This window comes from Capronia epimyces (assembly GCF_000585565.1).
Source record: "Capronia epimyces CBS 606.96 chromosome Unknown aczIQ-supercont1.1, whole genome shotgun sequence".
Taxonomy (NCBI): Eukaryota; Fungi; Ascomycota; class Eurotiomycetes; order Chaetothyriales; family Herpotrichiellaceae; genus Capronia; species Capronia epimyces.
In genome coordinates, this window is record NW_006912904.1 from 2,124,194 (window position 1) to 2,142,044 (window position 17,851).

At 54.2% G+C, this 17,851-nt stretch overlaps 10 protein-coding genes across 10 annotated transcripts; 7 read left to right on the forward strand and 3 right to left on the reverse strand.

Annotated features, from left to right (window-relative positions):
• Positions 1–37: 37 nt before the first annotated feature.
• Positions 38–1,339, forward strand: A1O3_00794 (uncharacterized protein; the record flags this gene model as incomplete). Its single annotated transcript, XM_007730944.1, has 1 exon — positions 38–1,339. The coding sequence occupies one exon, from the start codon at positions 38–40 to the stop codon at positions 1,337–1,339; it is 1,302 nt and encodes a 433-aa protein (XP_007729134.1).
• Positions 1,340–2,317: 978 nt separating this feature from the next.
• A1O3_00795 (chitinase) lies at positions 2,318–3,292 on the forward strand (the record flags this gene model as incomplete). The annotated part of the gene is made up of 1 exon (XM_007730945.1): positions 2,318–3,292. The coding sequence occupies one exon, from the start codon at positions 2,318–2,320 to the stop codon at positions 3,290–3,292; it is 975 nt and encodes a 324-aa protein (XP_007729135.1).
• Positions 3,293–3,914: 622 nt separating this feature from the next.
• On the forward strand, positions 3,915–5,921 carry A1O3_00796 (uncharacterized protein; the record flags this gene model as incomplete). Its single annotated transcript, XM_007730946.1, has 2 exons — positions 3,915–3,992; positions 4,050–5,921. The coding sequence occupies 2 exons, from the start codon at positions 3,915–3,917 to the stop codon at positions 5,919–5,921; spliced, it is 1,950 nt and encodes a 649-aa protein (XP_007729136.1).
• A 1,104-nt stretch (positions 5,922–7,025) lies between these two features.
• A1O3_00797 (uncharacterized protein) lies at positions 7,026–8,528 on the reverse strand (the record flags this gene model as incomplete). Its single annotated transcript, XM_007730947.1, has 1 exon — positions 7,026–8,528. The coding sequence occupies one exon, from the start codon at positions 8,526–8,528 to the stop codon at positions 7,026–7,028; it is 1,503 nt and encodes a 500-aa protein (XP_007729137.1).
• A 624-nt stretch (positions 8,529–9,152) lies between these two features.
• On the reverse strand, positions 9,153–10,604 carry A1O3_00798 (uncharacterized protein; the record flags this gene model as incomplete). The annotated part of the gene is made up of 1 exon (XM_007730948.1): positions 9,153–10,604. The coding sequence occupies one exon, from the start codon at positions 10,602–10,604 to the stop codon at positions 9,153–9,155; it is 1,452 nt and encodes a 483-aa protein (XP_007729138.1).
• Positions 10,605–11,841: 1,237 nt separating this feature from the next.
• Positions 11,842–12,317, forward strand: A1O3_00799 (ferredoxin, 2Fe-2S; the record flags this gene model as incomplete). Its single annotated transcript, XM_007730949.1, has 2 exons — positions 11,842–11,977; positions 12,073–12,317. 2 exons carry the CDS (start codon positions 11,842–11,844, stop codon positions 12,315–12,317), a joined length of 381 nt encoding a protein of 126 aa, XP_007729139.1.
• A 135-nt stretch (positions 12,318–12,452) lies between these two features.
• On the reverse strand, positions 12,453–13,301 carry A1O3_00800 (uncharacterized protein; the record flags this gene model as incomplete). The annotated part of the gene is made up of 1 exon (XM_007730950.1): positions 12,453–13,301. The coding sequence occupies one exon, from the start codon at positions 13,299–13,301 to the stop codon at positions 12,453–12,455; it is 849 nt and encodes a 282-aa protein (XP_007729140.1).
• Positions 13,302–13,568: 267 nt separating this feature from the next.
• On the forward strand, positions 13,569–14,690 carry A1O3_00801 (signal recognition particle subunit SRP54; the record flags this gene model as incomplete). The annotated part of the gene is made up of 1 exon (XM_007730951.1): positions 13,569–14,690. The coding sequence occupies one exon, from the start codon at positions 13,569–13,571 to the stop codon at positions 14,688–14,690; it is 1,122 nt and encodes a 373-aa protein (XP_007729141.1).
• Positions 14,691–14,748: 58 nt separating this feature from the next.
• A1O3_00802 (signal recognition particle subunit SRP54) lies at positions 14,749–15,225 on the forward strand (the record flags this gene model as incomplete). Its single annotated transcript, XM_007730952.1, has 1 exon — positions 14,749–15,225. One exon carries the CDS (start codon positions 14,749–14,751, stop codon positions 15,223–15,225), a length of 477 nt encoding a protein of 158 aa, XP_007729142.1.
• Positions 15,226–16,347: 1,122 nt separating this feature from the next.
• On the forward strand, positions 16,348–16,993 carry A1O3_00803 (uncharacterized protein; the record flags this gene model as incomplete). Its single annotated transcript, XM_007730953.1, has 2 exons — positions 16,348–16,404; positions 16,658–16,993. The coding sequence occupies 2 exons, from the start codon at positions 16,348–16,350 to the stop codon at positions 16,991–16,993; spliced, it is 393 nt and encodes a 130-aa protein (XP_007729143.1).
• Positions 16,994–17,851: the final 858 nt, after the last annotated feature.

Sequence of the window (17,851 nt, forward strand, 5' to 3'; positions counted from 1 at the left end):
TTTCTAGTGAAAGGCGTTATATGCAGGGCGTTATATGATGAGAGTAGCAATCATCGGTGGCGGACCAGCCGGCTGCACGGCTGCCTACACGCTGCGCAAATTCGGGTGCGATGTGCACCTCTTCGAGCGAGACAATCGCATCGGCGGGCGCACCAGCCAAATCCGCAAGGAAGGCTTCAATCTGGGGACGGGCGCTCTGTTCCTGATGGGAGGTATCTATCCTCGCACCAACGCCATCCTGAAGGAACTCGGCCATGACAAGGACGTGGTGCCCTGGAAAGCCACCACGCATGTCGTGGACTGGGACCGCCAACGCTACACCGCGCGCTTCGACAAGATCACGAGCTTCATCATGCTGCCGGTGTTCAATTTCCTCGATCGGCTGAAGATTGTGTTTGGCATCGTCAAGCAGTTCCTCTCCCCCGGCCCCAAGTCGCTCTTCGACGGCGCCGAACTCGCCCACTACGACCACGGCGAGACCCTGGACACCTGGTCCGACCGGGTGCTGGGGAAAAAAGGCACGAATTATCTGACACTGCCGTACATGGGCTTCCTCTATGCGGTGCCGCTGAGCTGGCAGTCCACCCCTCTGTTCCAAGGCGTCGTCCAGCAGTTCTACAAGTTGTCGCTGCAGGTGCCGCCGGAGGGCGTAGGGCAGTTCAGTGAATGGCTTGTCGAGGGCACGCCCGGTCTCGATCTCCACCTGTCCACTCCGGTGGAGGCGGTCAGCATCCACGATGCCGGCGGCTACACGGTCAGCGCTGGCGGCAACTCCTATGATGTCGACGGCGTGGTGATGGCGCCCGAGCCCGGCGTGGCTGCCGATCTCCTGACCGGCCTCATCCCACCGGACTCGCTAGCCAAGCTTCGCAACTGCCGCTACTCCGAATACGCTCACGTCCAGCTCTGCTACAAGAAAAACCCGTGGCCGAACTTCCCAGCCTCCATCGCGCTGCCTGCGACCAACTTGAGAAACTGGGGCGCTTGCGTGCTGTTGAGCCGTCGCCATCCCAACTCGGTTCCCCCCGGCGGCGAAGCGGTCGGCGTATACTTCTATACGCCGCCGCTGGCGAACATGACCGACGACGACATCAAGCGCGAAGCCCTGACGGCCGTGACGGAAGTGTTCGGCGCCGCCCCCGAACCGGACTTCATCGAGATGTTCCACTACAAGCGTGGCCTTTCGCTCTCGCCGCCAGGCCATTTCGCCACCTTGAACTCACTGCATAGCGAAATGCCCAGCGGCATTGTTCTCGCCGGCGATTACTTCGCCCACGCCGGTGTGGAAGCGGCAGTGTTAAGCGGCGAGCGGGCGGCGTATCGGTTACTAGGCAAATGATCTGATCTCTCGGAAACTATGTAGTAATATGGCGTCTTATCTGCTGAACAACAAAATAAATCGACAAGGAGGGATCGCTATCACAATCCCATACAACCCGGTTGTCGCGGTCGTGATCTATTGGACTAGCAGCTTCGACGTTGGCGCATAGCCTTCCTGATAACTTAGCTGCAGAGGGTGTGGGGTACTGGCGATATTTTCTAATCAGTACAATAAGTTACCAAGACATCCTAAATATTGAGCGTAGTATCAAGAAGGTAAGGAATATATGACCGCACTTTGACTTTTGTGCAAGAACTCATATCATAAATTACAGGGAGTGGTGCTGGTGCCAGGGATCCTCATCCGCCCACTTTCGCGTGCACCGTGATACCGATTGCCACAAGCATGCGTTGGATTAGACAGGTATGAGAGTGAAATGGATGTATCGAGGGCTCTATCTACCTTAGCGTCCGCGATTTGTCCTCAACAGAGCTTCTCTTTTATATACAGAATTAGCTATGTTCAGGAGGCCCTTCTTCCTCTTCCTCTTTTCACATCGCCACCAAGGTCCTTCAGTTCACTTCAGTTACAGTCTCCAAACTCTCCGGGACATGGGTTTCAGGGGCTATAGAGGCAGTTCAACGTCTCATCTCCGCAAGGCTGAGGCTGGATTAGCACAGTCACGTGATTGAGATAAGTCAGCAAGGCTGGGCTAGTAAAGCTGAGCCAGGGGGCGCCAGCGAGCACAGGGCGGCATCACTCTTGGCCTAATCCGGGGTCGGGCGCGAGCAGCAGTACCTAGTATCAGTGTCAACCCATCTTGGCCATTCCTATTCCCCAACTGCCGACAAGAAGCTCAGCCTTGTGCCCAACTCGAGACCAAGACAGAAGTGCGAGCGCGACTCGGGCCGCCTTCCATTCAATCCCGATTCCGATTCCAATTGCACACAATTACGGGGAGGGCGGCACAACTGGACTGCCAGATGGGAGGATAGGATGCCACCCCTTCCGACCACGAGCCCGCCAATTTCCATCTCCTCCTGGACTCCGCGTGTGATCTGCTACTTCCAGACTTACCATCACAACAACGAGTACATTTCACTTCTCCCCTTGATCACTCACCCATCTGGAGTGACGCATGTCATCCTCGCCGCGATTCATGTGAACTGGGACCCCAACAGCCTGACGCTGAACGACGACGCTCCCGACCATGACAAGTACACTCAGCTCTGGGACGAGGTGGTGGTGCTGCAGGACTCGGGAATCAAGGTGCTGGGCATGCTTGGCGGCGCGGCGCGCGGGAGCTTCGCGAGGCTGGACTACAGCGAATCGCGAACCGACGTGCCCCTGGCGAGGTTCGAGGCTTACTACGGCCCGCTCCGAGATATGATTCGCAAGTACGGCCTCGACGGGCTGGACTTGGACGTCGAGGAGGAGATGTCTCTCCCTGGAATCATTCACTTGATCGACCGGCTCAAGAGCGATTTCGGCCGCGACTTCATCATCACGCTGGCGCCCGTCGCCACGGCGCTGATGGCCGGCCGCCCTCACTTGTCCGGCTTTGACCATCGCATGCTCGAGGCCGCCCGCGGCAGTAGCATTGCCTGGTACAATGCCCAGTTCTACAATGGCTGGGGTGGACTGCACAACACCAATGCCTACGACGAGATCATGCGCAATGGTTGGCCCGCCGAGAAGGTCGTCGCCGGCATGCTGACCAACCCCAAACATGGCGGGAGTGGCTACGTGCCGCTGGAGCTGTCCGCTGCCGTCTTGAGCTTGCTGATGGAGCGATATCCTACCTTTGGCGGCGTCATGGGTTGGGAATACTGGGACGCCCTGCCACAGGAGCAGAGTTGTTGGATGTGGGCTTACTGTATGGGCTTGTGCATGGGCCTCAAGAAGCTGAGGGATATCGCTGTCATGATGCGTATGGGGAGAGGTATAGAAGCCATGAACCTCACTCGGTGATGAAGGAGCTACGAGCTGGTCGCCACTTGCACTGCCGGTGCATCAAGGCAAATAGTTCGTGGCCGTTATAGACTTGTCCCTCGGTTATATCGTCCCCGTCCCTCAGGAGAAGGGGAGCTACAGTGAATAGGAATAGGACGCTTCTACACGCTTACACAGCATGTCTACATGTCTACATAAATGAGTAGATGCTCGAATCTGATTGGAGCCTTGTCCTTGTCGTATTCGAAGCGCCGCAGGATGGCATGACAGATGACACTGCAAGGTAGAGCCACAAGGCACAAGGCTGAGCAGAAACTGTGGAATGGTACTGTCTGACAAAAAGTGTTTGCAGCGTATGGGCGAAATGGCCAGGCCGTCGTTAACGTCACTCTGCTGTCAGACAGATGACGACGTTTCCTCTGCCCAACTGCCCAACTGCGTCATTGTCGAGTGACCGTGACCAGGGCCAGCAACCAGCAACCAGCAACCAGCCAGCTACCAATATTGTCTCCTGATTCCCACCCTGCGCCCTGCGCTCTTCTGTCTTCTGTCTTCTATCTTCTGGCCGCCATGTAATGTGCATTGCTCGCTTCTCGGGTGCTGAGTATGAGTAGTGTTCTACTTGTGCTTGACCTTCGCCATGACTTCCACCCCCGAACTCATTGCCGGCATAAGCTCGTCGATAGCCCGATTCAGCGCCTACATCTTTCTTCGATGGGTATGCGGATGCGGGATCCTTTGCCAAACTCGAAGAGATGACTGACCTCGTAACCAGATACCGGGTCACCATTTCCCTCCTGTCATCATCACAGCACTGGCTGTCTATCTCGCTTCCGTCTTCGGCAAACCGGACGCGTTCGGGTCGAGTAGACCGCCGTTGCACGAGACATTCCCCAAGCTCTTTCCACACCAGGACGGCAATACGAAGCCACAGGAAGAAGCGGAAGAGCAGGTTCAAGACGACCATGAGGAGCCGGTGTTATATGAGGATGAGAAGTCGTTCTTCAGGACAATCCTCTTCGGGATACCCGACTGGAGGAAGGCACGATGGAGTTACATTGCCATTGGCATAAATGTGCTTCTGGCTCTGTTGACGCTGGACATGGTGTTTCGTGCGCCTCTCCTAAATCCAGTGCGAGATTTGAGCTTCACCAGGGTGGGATACGTGGGTTCGGATTCCGCCAAAGTCCTTGTCAGAGAGCCAGATCCTGCTCAGCTGCCCATGTATGTCTACCTCTCACCTGCCGCCTCAACCAAATGGGAGACCACCGACACCATATACTATCTGGGACCAGATACCGACTATACATACGCAATCACCTTCCAAGGTCTCCAACCATCCAAGAAGTACATCTACTCATTGTCCAACGACAAATCTGGCACGTTTACAACAGCACCATCCCCCCGGTCCGGAGCGGCGAACAGCTTGACCTTTCTCACCTCCTCTTGCATCAAGGCCAACTTTCCCTACAGGCCTTGGTCTCATTCTCTCGCATTTCATGGCTTTGAGCATCTGTCAAAAGTTGTACGATCCTTGCCATCTCCAGCTTCTTTTATGCTGTTCCTGGGCGACTTTATCTACGTCGATGTCCCAATGCGGCTATCATCCTCTCTTCAGCATTATAGGTCTGAATACCGCCGAGTTTATGCTTCGCCTTCATGGTCTTTGCCGGGGCTCGACACTCTGCCGTGGTACCATACCTTGGACGATCACGAAATAGCCAACGACTGGTCTGGCGGGAATGACACCGATCCTTTCCCAGCAGCCTCTGACCCCTTCATCCAATATCATGTCTCAGTCAACCCCCCGGTTCCAGCAGGTGCTCCGACGGGCCCAGAGGCGAATACAACCTACTTTCAGTTCTCGAATGGCCCAGCGTCCTTTTTCATGCTCGACACCCGACGATATCGCACGGATCCCGAACCTGTCTCTTCCGCAACCCTTAGTGCTCCGTCTCGAGGCTCAAACCACACGATGCTTGGCGCCGCTCAATTGGCCTCTCTTCTTAAATTCCTGTCCACCCCTGAACCTGCGCACGTCCACTGGAAGATAGTCGCCTCGTCCGTTCCATTCACTAAGAATTGGCGCTTTGGCACATCGGACACCTGGGGCGGATTCTTGGGAGAACGATCCGAAATCCTGGCTGCGATGCATGCCGCTGAGCGTGATCTCGGTGTCCGCGTCATTGTCCTCTCGGGTGACCGTCATGAGTTCGCCGCCATTCGTTACCCTCCTCCCATTGTCGATCTGGCTGCCTTGATACCCATCCCTCAAAGTCAGAGCAATGCCAAGCTACCATCCTCAGCAGAGCCGACGCAGGTGTCAAACATCGTCTATGATCGTACTCCGCAGGCCGGGCCGCACGAGTTTTCCGTCGGCCCTCTCAGCATGTTCTACCTACCCTTCCGCACCTTCAAGCAGATCGACGAGGAAGACGTCGCCATCAAGTATCTACCTGACGGAAACAGCAAGGTTGGCGCCATCGAAATCCGCAATCTGGCCGGCGAGGAGCAGCGCAGTCTGCTCAAGTACTCTCTTTACATTGACGGTTCGTTGGTGTGGGAGTACACGCTCACCAGTCCGGCCATTGGTTCGACGCGGAAAGGAAGATCCTGGGTCTCCAGTGACAGCTGGCTGTGGAGTTGATGGGTTATCCAAATTACAAAGCCAGTAGGAGGTGGGAAGTTGAAGTTATTTGCAACGACATGAACTTTAGCGAGTAGGTAACGAACGGTTAATATTGAGTCTACAAAGAGAGCAAAATACGAGTAGCAAGCCGGATTGAAGGGTCAGGGTCAGGGCCAGGGTTCCGTTTTAATTGAATTCGATTTCCATCGCGATTTTCCACCCAGTTTTCAGTTTCGTTCCTTCTGATTGACATTTTGTATAATCTATCCCATGCACGACCCCGCCCGAGTGGGCATAAACACACCAATTGACCTGCATGGAGTACCTTTTCTAGCGATATTCGGTGACCGAAAGTCCATCCGCCCGTGGCGGACATGAAATCCTGCTGTGCTGTACAACTGAACTGTGTTTTCATCTGCATGTTGCATGTTGCATCAGTCTAGGAGGTGGCGGTGCAACTCACTCCTCAAACCTGAGTATTGTTTTAATTGTATTGGTCTAGCTGGCCTAGCTGGTCTCCCTTAGCTGGTCTGGTCAGAGCCCAAGCCGGAAGCTGGAGCAAAACCAAAGTCTCGATTGGACCCGGCTCGTTTGCCAATGCAGTACTGAGTACGGAGTACGGAATATTCTGTCGGTTTGTTCCGCACCGCGTAGCAATGGCCTGCGTTGGACGCTGTTCGTGGTTTCCGTTCCGGATTCGGAACACTCTCATCAGGATGGACACGCGAGTTGGTGGCGTCGTACAGAGCATATACCTTCCGGTTCCTACGAAATGTCTCCGTGGCGGAGGGAGGAACAAGGCGTCAACATTGATGCTTCTGTTCTCGACATTTCAGGTCTTGGTCGCGTGTGTGTATATGTCAAGAATTGGTCAAGGATGGACCATCTTATGAGTCCCCATCCAAAATTTGTCAGGGGCAGAGCTTGAAGCTCGAGCTGGAAGGCTTGACGTTGTAGCTCCCATATGCATGGGCCTTGCAGCAGAGGGATGTTACTGATGAGTCGCCACATCGACTTGCGTGGCGGATAGGGCCGTACTGTACGTCATTTGTCCCAAGCGGCCAAAGGCGGACGGTAAACGTCTCGGATTGATTGTTGTCAAGAACATAAGGTCGTACAAAATCAAAGGTTCTGTCCAAAGCGCCGGTCGAAATCTTTCAAAACTGCCATGACGTTGGCAGCGTCTATCTCTAATGCCGGTCGACCTGCAAGTGTGGGGCTGGCATCGCTGGCGTGCAACTTGGGAAGCCAGGTGGCGATGTCAGCGCTCGCGCGGTCGTAGGCCGGATGCCGACTCAGCGTTGTGTATGCGTCGGCGCAGGTCAGCATCACACCGGCTTTCGGGGGAGGTAGTGTGTTGTGGCTCCTGTTGTGAGATGATGCGGCAGCGGCTCGTGAGCGCGTGGTTCGCGGAGGTAGAGGGACAGAATCATTTGGAGTCTGGCTCTGGCTTTGGCAACAAGAACCCCCGGCCGTTTTCCCGCCGCAGCATCCGACCGGAGTACCAGCAGATTGGGCGCGTGAAGCCGCCAATGATTTGCAGAACAAAGTGCTGTTGGGATCGGCGCGACATTGGGCACATGTCCCGGGTCCGGAAGCACCGCAAGCTGAAGAAGAAGCCGGAGCCACCGTTGCGACTGAGATTGAGACATCACCCTCAGACGGAGGAGGAGTGAACTGGCCAAGCTGCCTTGGATGATTTATTGGCATCCCCGTCGACCGGGTTAAAGCCTGGTTCTGCGCTTGTTCCTGCTCGGCAGCCATCTCGGCACAAATGCAGGGCGTGCCGTCTGAACAAAAGCCACAAGGATCTGCGACGGCCGAAGTCGGAGAGCGGTCGTCCACTCGAGTGATGCCTGGCAAGGACTTGGAAGCATAAACCGCCGTAAAGTCGATCTCAAGACTTTCGCTGGGCTCGACTTTGATCCTTTTATCGCCTTCGGCCGGCCCGGGAGAGTGGGGACGTTTCTCGTGTTGATGCGTGTTCGTGGCCGCTTCGCCCCCCATGGCTGTAAATGCGTCGTCGATGCATTGACATCGGGTCTCAAGTGTACAATTGCCACAGCCTACTGCGTGCTCGGTGCTGTCCAGGCCAGCCGTTGGGGACTGTTTCTCTTGAGTAGGAGTAGCTTCTCCGGACTTTCCAAGTGGTGGCCGGCCAGCTTTGAGAGAAGCAAGCTCACTCTCCAGTCTTCGACACCGATCGACCCAGTTGACGAGGTCGGCTCGGTACTGTTCGAGTTCTTTCTCAAGTTTATCAACGGTGTCCCTCAACACTTGCTGTTCGTGTTCATTCTCGTCCTCGATTTGCTTGAGCTGCTCCTCAAGCTCCCCAACTCGCGCCGCACGCCTTTCTCGAAAGGCCCTCTGGGCGGCCCGGTTCTGTGCCTTACGCTTGGTGGGAGGAGTGTCGGTGGCGGGCTTCCGACCCGGCTTTGGTCTTGGTGGAATGATCCATTCCTTGCTGGTGAGAGACAATGGTGGCGATGCCGCAGTGGGGGACGCGGCGGGGGATTCCTGGACTGGTTTCATGCACAGAGAAGGATGTCGCGAGATAATGGGCTTCACATCAATAGACGCTGTCGGGGTGGGAGCTGCCGCCGGGGAACCGGCGTTGGAAGCCATTTTCAGTCGAGGGTTTGCAACCTCCGAGATTGGCCGGGGTCGACAGGATATGCTATGCTTGTGGTTGCTGTGGCATGGGATGAGCTTGCAGGATGGTGCAGAGCCGCAATGCCAGTAGCAGACGCGTAGGATGGGCTTCGAGGCCTCTGTTGTCCACAGGTATATACAGAATGGCTGCACGCCGAATGGGCCCAAAGACTGTATGCTCGGGTAGGAGGGTGAAGAAGATTGGAAGAGGGAAGAGGGCGGAGATCAAATTTGATCATATCAGATTAGATGTGCGCCCGATAATCGGACTTGGCAAGAGGGGTCGCGGGATTCGGCGCGTGTTGATGATAAGGTCACACCACCTCGGCAAACATACCTGGGAAGTGCGAGACGGGATGCTAATTACTCTGTTGGTACGGGTGTCCGGATACTCTGCATGATAGAGACGTGAGGTTCGTGATTGATATTACATTCAACAACAGCTCTCCTTCCCTTTTCATGGCGGAGAAGAGTAGGGGTATCTTTGGGAACACCTCGAACGCCTTGCTACTTACCCCAGGTGGCAAGTAGACTCCAACAGAGAGAGAGAGAGAGAGACCAGGCCTGTAAGGACAGGCTACAGCGCGCCTTTTCAGGTCAGAATTTACCACCGTGTATACCAGCGCTGTCCGTTGTTGCCTCGCTCCCACCTTGCAAACCTCCTACAAACGAGGTGCCCCAGATGCCGACCAGGCCCCAGAAACCAACTCTCCAGCCACGATACAGCCCTTCAATTCCTTGTCCCTTGCGCTTCCTTCGCGGAGCCTTTCCCAGAAGGGCAGCTGTTTTGTCCTTCTGGGTTTCGGAGTATCCTTCCTCCCTTGTAATGCTCCACAAGGTCGGCAGGATCCCCTTGTAAGTTTGTGGCACTGGAACGACTGTGGTAATTGCCTTACGTTTAGAAGACGTGGAGGGTGGCAAATAAGCAGGGGAAGTCCAGGTTGCAATTTGTGCGCGACGCAGGACCGTCTCGAGCGGGAACTTGATCGAGAGATCCAAGGCAGATCCAGCAAATGTGGCAAGACTCCAGCTAGCGGGGTTCATGGCCGGATCGAGGCCAAGATAAGACCTCAAGAAAACAGGGGTGCTTGTGGAAATAAGAGCAGGAAGAGTCGATGTGAAAAAGGTGATCGGGATCAGGTGTCGAGGTATCAAGTAAGGGGTTGGCAATGTTCGTAGAGTGCCAAGTAGAGTGCGCGGTTCTTCGTTGGATGGCGTGAGGATGAGTCTGGTCCTAGCTGCATCAACGGGCGCCAGAACGAGCGCGGCGATAGCTGAGGCAGCAGCTGTGATCAAAATTGTAGCGGCAGGAGATGTAGAGATAAGTATTGATGAATCCGGGATTGTCCCGGCGGATGGCGGAATGAGAATGTCGTTTTCCGCCATCCCAAGCACAGCTGCCAGAAAACTTTTGAAAAATGTTTCCAGCGTCCGGTTCAATAGGTTGTAAATGAATGTTGAGTTCGTGGCACGCCACATAGCCAGCAATCCACTGCTGGAGGAGAGGGCCGATAGCGCATCGAGCAGAGAATGGGGGTTCTTGAGACGTATCCGGCCGTTAGATTGTTGAGGACGCTCGGATTGCCGTGATGGCCTGCCATGTCGGCCACGGACGGGAGAGCGACTCGAGATAGGCCGCTCAAAGGGTGCATTTGATGTGAAATAATTGGGCTCTTCATCTGATGAGTGCCCGTAATAGTCATCGATGTCCTCATCTTCCCCGCCGTACTTTTGTCCGTGAGTTAAGTCTTCCTCTTCATCTTGTGCAACGCGGGCTTGTAAGATGAGCTTCGCGACCTCAAAAGGCTGCCCAATGACAACGCTCGTGTATTTCCACAACGCCTGGTCAAGGATGGATTTGATTGAACCTGGAATAGAGGGTGAAATTTCGGAGATATAGTCGGAGTAGTCGATGTCTGGGAATGCGAAGGTCGGTCTCGAATGAGGCGTCGAGGCACCTGCGGTAATGTTTGGCACCGGCTCTCCCCCGATGGAGGGCGGGACATAGTAGGGGCGTAAGGGATTCGCCACATATCTGGGATCCTGCATGTTTCCAGATGATGATAGGGACTGAGAATCGCGACTGATGCTCTACCCTCTTTGTTGTCTGCAAAGAAGGTGACAGGTCTATGATGCGGCCTGCTGGTTTCACGCCCGGACACAATTACAGGCCATCCCCGGCGGAGCAAATGACTGTGCGTGCAGGTCACTTACACGGGATATTCACCTCAGCCTTGTGGCAGCCTCGTCCATCATCGACACCAAACACACAATTCTGGGCAAGATACAAAACAAACAGTCTGCGTAGCTTATCGTCACCTGTCATGCCACTACCGTACATAATCACCGGGGGCAGTCATGGTCCCCTTTGGTCAAAGAGCCATTCCTAACGCTCAGGAGTAATATCGATCACCTTTCTCTGGAGAGGGATCGCTCGGCTTCGTTGGAACAAGGATGCGTAAAGTCAAACTACAAGTAGCACCTCTTCCACCAGGTCTTCCAGAGCCTCAGCAATTCACCATCTTTTTAAAAAGATCCCCCGTAGTTTTGAGTGCCTTGCCGGAATACGAGACAGTCACTGGTCTTAGGCGCCAGACTTGTGGCAAGCCCATAGGAGGGCGTCTTTGCCCAGTTGAGCGAGGACGGAATGGTGAGGAGGATGTTAGTCTTTCAAAGCAGCATGACTGGGCTGCGAGGCTGAAGGCAGTCGGTGGCCTAACTTGGTGGTTTCAGGGCTTCTTTTCCAACAGTCCTGCTAATCAAGGCTCCCTCCCAACTGGCAGCTGGTCTTGGCCGGCAAGATTGCGTTCCTGCCAGCTGCACTCCACTGTATAGCCAGCTCAGTCCCACCGGCGCAGGCTTCGGCCATAGCGCTCGCTCTTTTCTGTGCTCGCTCGGGTTGCAGATAATAATAATCAAGTCGAACATTCACCTCCACCAACACCACCACCATCGACCGGTCGTTGCTGCGAGCAGTATGTCTGTGTGTAATGGAGCGCGGCGCCTGTTCTGGCGATCTGTAACAAGACATGTTCAACCAGACCTGACTCTCGCATCGCGAAACATCGGCCATCGAGATTTCCAGCGGAGCATCCATGTATCATCCACATTGACCCTGTGCCGGCGACATCAGGCCGAAGTCGAGACAAAGAAAGACCAGATACGACGGCAGATACAATTGCTAGAGCTTGGGCGGAGGCGGTTTTCCACGAGTCCGGCACAGAAACACGGCCATCTCGACCCGCCCAAGCCCGGAGAAGAGTATGACTGGATTGCGATATAAGAGATGAACCTAGCGCTGATGACCTTGTACAGACTACATGTCACTTTCATTGATAAAGATGGTGATCGCCACACGTTCGAGGTTTCAAAGGGGGACAACCTGCTGGATATTGCGCAGGCTAATGACCTGGAGATGGAGGGTGAGTTTGCGTCTGTGGCCAGAGATGCTGGGCTGTCGTAGTCTCAAACATCCTGATTCTAGTCGGTGGGGAGCTCGACTGACTTTTGTCTCTAGGTGCCTGTGGCGGTTCCTGTGCGTGTTCTACCTGCCATGTCATTGTCGAAGATGAGGAAATATTCGACAAGATCCCCGAGGCCTCTGACGACGAGAACGACATGTTGGACCTTGCCTTCGGGTTGACGGAAACGTCGAGGCTGGGCTGCCAGGTGGAAATGACACCTGAATTAGATGGGCTGGTTGTAAAGCTGCCGCAAATGACACGCAACCTTCAAGCTTCAGATTTTGAGAATCGAAGCTGACGGGTTGGGTGTCCGCCAGCGTACCAGCAATCTGGACATGTACCATTAGAATCTGTTCTCATGTTCTGAGGCTCCTCGGTGAGGAAGCGACCTAAACCTAAACACCATAAACAAGCGATACAGCACCGTCAGCTGCTATTGCATAGCGTCGGTCTTGACCTTCTTCCCTCCAATCAAATCCAGAAAGCCCTGTTTACTCATTTCATTGACCTTTTCTTCCCTGTTGGCCATACCGACAGTCCCCTTCTTCCGCTCTTCCTTGGCTGCCTGCTCAGCCTTGACTTGGGCTGCTCGGACGGCGTTGAAAAGTTTGATGACACCACGTTGGGCCACTTTCCGTAGCCTCTTCTCTTCTTCAGCGATCTCGCCCGCCCGTCCCGAGTTCAGTCCAAGAACATCCTTTATCCTCCCCCTTTCCAGGTCTTCCTTGCGTTCAGATCTTAACTTGGCTTTCGCCTTGTGCTCTAAACGTTCATTGGCAAGAGAGGCACTCGTCTCTGCCGCGTCTCTACTCCGGGACAGGACAGGGTCTTTTCGCGCGGATTGCGACAACTTGGTGGACAGAATCTTTGAAATGGATGTGGAGAAGGCAGCTGGATCATTTCTTTTACTCGTAGGTCTTCGTTTCTCTGCTCTGGTAGGGACACCCTCGCCCTCTTCTCCCGAGGTTGTGTTTCCTTCTGAGCCCGTTTCTTGGTCATCATCTCCGCTGTCTTCATCCGACTCGGCCACCGCGCTTTTCGACTTGACAGCGTTGTGTTTCGGGGTTGGGTTTGGGGCTGATGCTGGTCTTGCGTCATGCTCGTCATCTGTATCGGCGAGGTTGACAGCGGTGAAGTTATCCTCTTCTTCTTTATCGGACTCTTCCGACGAACTGTGGTAGTCGAGCTGTTTTCTGAACCGCTTCTTTGGCCGCTCGGTTTTGCCTCGCATTCCATCTTGGAGCTTGCGCTTCTTCTGCGACAATGGGACCATCTTAGACATGACTATCGGGGGAGTCTTGTGTTGCTGGTGTGCTTCAACAATCGGACTGGTGCTGGCAGAAAATGTTCTTGAATTTCTCTTCGGCAGAACTACGGCCAACCTCCATTACTGTGGAGTATTCGCCCCGAGACATTCTTCCCCCACCACCGCAACCCTTTATCATCACGACATCTTTACTTCTATGCGCTTGTCTCGGTCTTGGGAACTCCCACAGTGTACGAAGGAGGATCGAATACATCTTGCAGCCATCCGGATACTCTTTGCAAGATGGTGCTCTCAGACCTCGGCCGGCGTATCAACGCCGCCGTGTCGAATCTGAACCGAGAACCCAACCTTGACGAGAAAGCCTTCGATGCCATGATCAAAGAGATATGTTCGGCCCTCCTATCCGCAGACGTGAACGTGCGACTGGTGAAAACTCTACGGAAGTCGATACAAAGCACAGTGAACTTTAAAGATCTTCCACCGCAAACGAGTTCCAATAGCAAAAAGCGATTGATCCAGCAAGCCGTTTTTGATCACCTGGTGCAACTAGTCGACCCTCATGCCGAACCCTATAAGCCGAAGAAAGGAAGACCCAATGTTATCATGTTTGTGGGCCTCCAAGGCGCCGGGAAGACGACATCGTGTACCAAGTTGGCGAGGTACTACGCACAGCGAGGGTTCAAAGCATGCTTGGTCTGCGCAGACACTTTCCGAGCCGGGGCATACGACCAGTTGAAACAAAACGCCACAAAGGCGAAGATACCATATTATGGCTCCTTGACCCAAACAGACCCGGCTGTTGTCGCCGCGGAGGGCGTGGCTCGGTTCAAGAAGGAGAAGTTTGAGATCATTATTGTCGATACCTCGGGTCGACATAGGCAGGAAGCAGATCTTTTCGCCGAAATGGTTCAAGTGCAGAAAGCTATAAAGCCAGATCAGACCATCATGGTTCTTGACGGCACCATCGGTCAAGCAGCAGAAGCGCAGTCATCCGCTTTCAAGCAAGCAGCAGATTTCGGCGCCATCATCATCACCAAGACTGACGGAGGCGCCGCTGGAGGAGGTGCTATATCAGCAGTTGCGGCTACACATACACCGATTATTTTCCTAGGGACGGGCGAACACATGATGGACCTAGAAAGATTCGCGCCTAAACCGTTCATCTCGAAACTCCTTGGGTACGGTGATATGTCTGGGCTGATCGAACACATTCAATCGATCACGAAGGAATCGGCTGGTATGAAAGAGACCCAAAAGCATCTGGCTGAGGGTATCTTTACGCTTCGAGACATGAAAGAACAGATTACCAATATCATGAAGATGGGCCCACTTTCCCGTGTTGCGGGAATGATTCCAGGACTGGGAAGCATGATGCAAGGCAAGTCACCCCTATTCCAGCTCTGATCTCCATGTTACTGTACGTCGTGATCATTCGGGCCCAGTCTGACATTCAATAATAGGTATGAGCGATGAGGATGGAACCGAAAAACTGAAACGAATGGTCTATATCTATGACAGTATGACGGCAAAAGAGCTGGACTCGGATGGCAAGATTTTGATCTCCCAGCCTACAAGGATGGTGCGGATAGCGTGCGGCTCGGGGACTAGCGTACGAGATGTGGAGGAACTCCTCACCCAACATAAAGTGATGGCCTCCCTGGCGAAAAATATGGGCGCCCAGAAGAAGAACATGCAAAGAGCTCAGTCCATGATGCAAGGCGGCAACAAAACACAGCAGATGGCGGCATTGCAAAAGAGGATGGCAAGCATGGGCCAGGGCCGTGGAGGGTTCCCTGGGGGAGGAGATATGGGCAAGATGATGCAACTTCTCCAAGGGATGGGAGGTGGAGCTGGAGCTGGAGGTGGGATGGGCGGGATGGATATGAACGCCATGATGCAACAATTCGGTATGGGCGGGAATGGAGGTCGTGGCAGGTGAACGGTTTCCCAGATTGCGAGCTTACCTAGCTCCCCAGCTGCCATGCAATCTACATCTCGTCATATGGATAACGCCAGCGAGAGCACTGCGATGCTGTCACGGGTTCACCCCAACCCCGAGAGTTTCAAGAGCGGTCGGCAGATTATACTTTGGCGGACTCTGTTGCCTGCACAGCGCCAGAAGGCAGTGCGCTGGAAGCCAGCAGCCACATACTCGAATGTTCCTCACGAGTGACTACGTCCAATCCGGGGATTGTCGTGAAATCAGGTTGGAGCACAGCCGGTGTGCCAGAAGGAAGATCGCCTGGTCTGCTCTTCCACGTGCAGGCGAGTGTATCTACGAGCTGGCTCCAGCTGTCCCCGCGCGGCAAAGGCGTGGTCCTGGGGAGGCACTCAATTGTCCCAGATATCCGGATTGCAGGAGTCCCAATCGCTAGCCAAAAACCTTGGTGACTGGCATTGGAAATATCATCGGCTCAGTGCCGCTAGCAGACATGATAGATGAAGCATCATACAATCAAATGATTCAGTGAAGCATCAGAACTTGAACACCCTCCAGCTGGTGCTAGACCACAACCCCTAAGCCTTGTTCTCACGTGCCGAGTAGGAGAACACCCCTGCACGTGACTCCGCCCCGAAACTCCGCCAATCGGAGACGTGGAACTCGCCCAGCGCCGACCTTTGGCCAACAATTTCTGGCCGCGCCGCAAACTGCCAAAGTGCCTGCCAACGCAGCCTCGACAAACATCCATCTCCCAGTCCCATTCCCAGTTGGGTGACCTGCGACGCTCCCGTCACGCCCGCCTTGTCCATTCCGTGTCCTTCGGGTTCTGGTCTCAAGGCACGATGTCGCTCCCGGGAGGATTGGGTATGCCGGGGGTGAACAACCCCCAGGGCATGAGTGAACAAGAGCAGCAGATGGTGAAGCTGGTACGAGCTCGTCCCTACCTGCACCACCCTTCTCCCCCCCCATCCCCCCGGGCTTCTCTTCGGCTGTCCTCCTCCTTCTCCTTCTCCTTCTACTACTTCTTTCTGTAATGGATCTTGATCGACTAATTCGAACGACTGGCTCTGGTGACATTAGATGCAAAAAAGCATGGAATCCTGCGTCGGAAAGTCCGTCATGGCCGGCGGCATGGGGTTCGTCCTCGGCGGCGCTTTCGGTCTGTTCATGTCGAGTGTATGTCTCCTTTTGTTACTTTTCCCTTCCCTTTCCATGCGAGGGCCGTTCCACTGCGGACCGCTGGCGAGGTAAAGCATGGCGAGGCGAGGCAAATCGCAGGCAAGATAGAGCAAGGCAAAGCTCCTTTGTCATGTGGCAGAAGGAGACTTCTTTATACTGCCAGTCACCCTTCTATTTGATTGAAACTCCACAGCCACTATTCTATTTTATTCAAACAATAACTAACACCTTCATCCTCCCTTGGTCGCAGATGGCCTACGATACACCCCTCTCGCCGCAGGGCCAGCAAATCACCTCTCTACCAGTGCGCGAACAACTCCGGCGCGGCCTCAAAGACATGGGCTCGAAATCCTACTCGTCGGCCAAAAACTTCGGCAAGATCGGTGCCATCTACAGCGGCACCGAATGTGCCATTGAAGGCTTCCGTGCAAAATCCGATCTCACAAATTCCGCCCTTGCCGGCTGCCTCACCGGAGGCGGGCTCGCGTACCAGGCTGGCCCGCAGGCCGCGGCATTGGGCTGTGCCGGGTTCGCGTTGTTTTCTACCGCCATTGATGCGTACATGAGGATGCCGGACAGTGATTGATTGAATGATTGATAATGGGATCGATCTATGCAGAAATACAAAAAGAAAGGAAAGATCAGGACACGATTGGAGATGGTTCGAAACCATAATCTGCGACCATAATGCCTGATTGGTACGGTATTATAGACCGCCACGCTGCAGATAATCGGCTGGTCGATCTCGATACCGATACCTGTCCATCTTTTTCCCGGCATCTGCGAACTGGCATTCCGGCACGGATTTGAGATCCAGAAGGGAAAGAATTAAAAAAATACATTGACGAAGGGACAATTAAACAAATCCATCGACGAAGACACTCGACACAGAGGAAGAGGGGGGAGAAGAGGGAGAGGAAGAAATACCAAGTACTGAATTACAAGCGAGCATTGCAGGCGCTATGGCTGGGATAGGGGCCGGCTCATGACTAAGTCCGACCACGACGAGGCAAGCCAAGGCAAGGCGAGGCGAGGCGTTTGGAAGAGAAGGACGGCCAAGTTCTTTTCGGGCCGGGTGCATTGGCCGAGTGGATTTACAACGAGGTCCTCTACGGAACACACTTAGATGTGACATATGTACCATACAAGCAAAGAAGACCTGTCGATGTCGTTGTTGATGTTGATGTCGGTTTCTCAATCTCAACAGGCACAGGCACAAGCATGGCGCTATGGTTCTCAATCTCGATAGGCACAGATATGGCGCTATGGATTGACAGGATGAATAAATATACTCTCACCTCTGTTGAAAAGAGATGAGCTGTCTCTTTCCCTTTCTCTCTCCCCCTCTCTCTCTCTCTCCCTCTCTCTCTCCCTCTCTCTCTCTCGCTCTCTCTCCTCTCCAGCCCCTGTCGATATTAGCTAGCTAGCAACCCTAGCTCCCCTT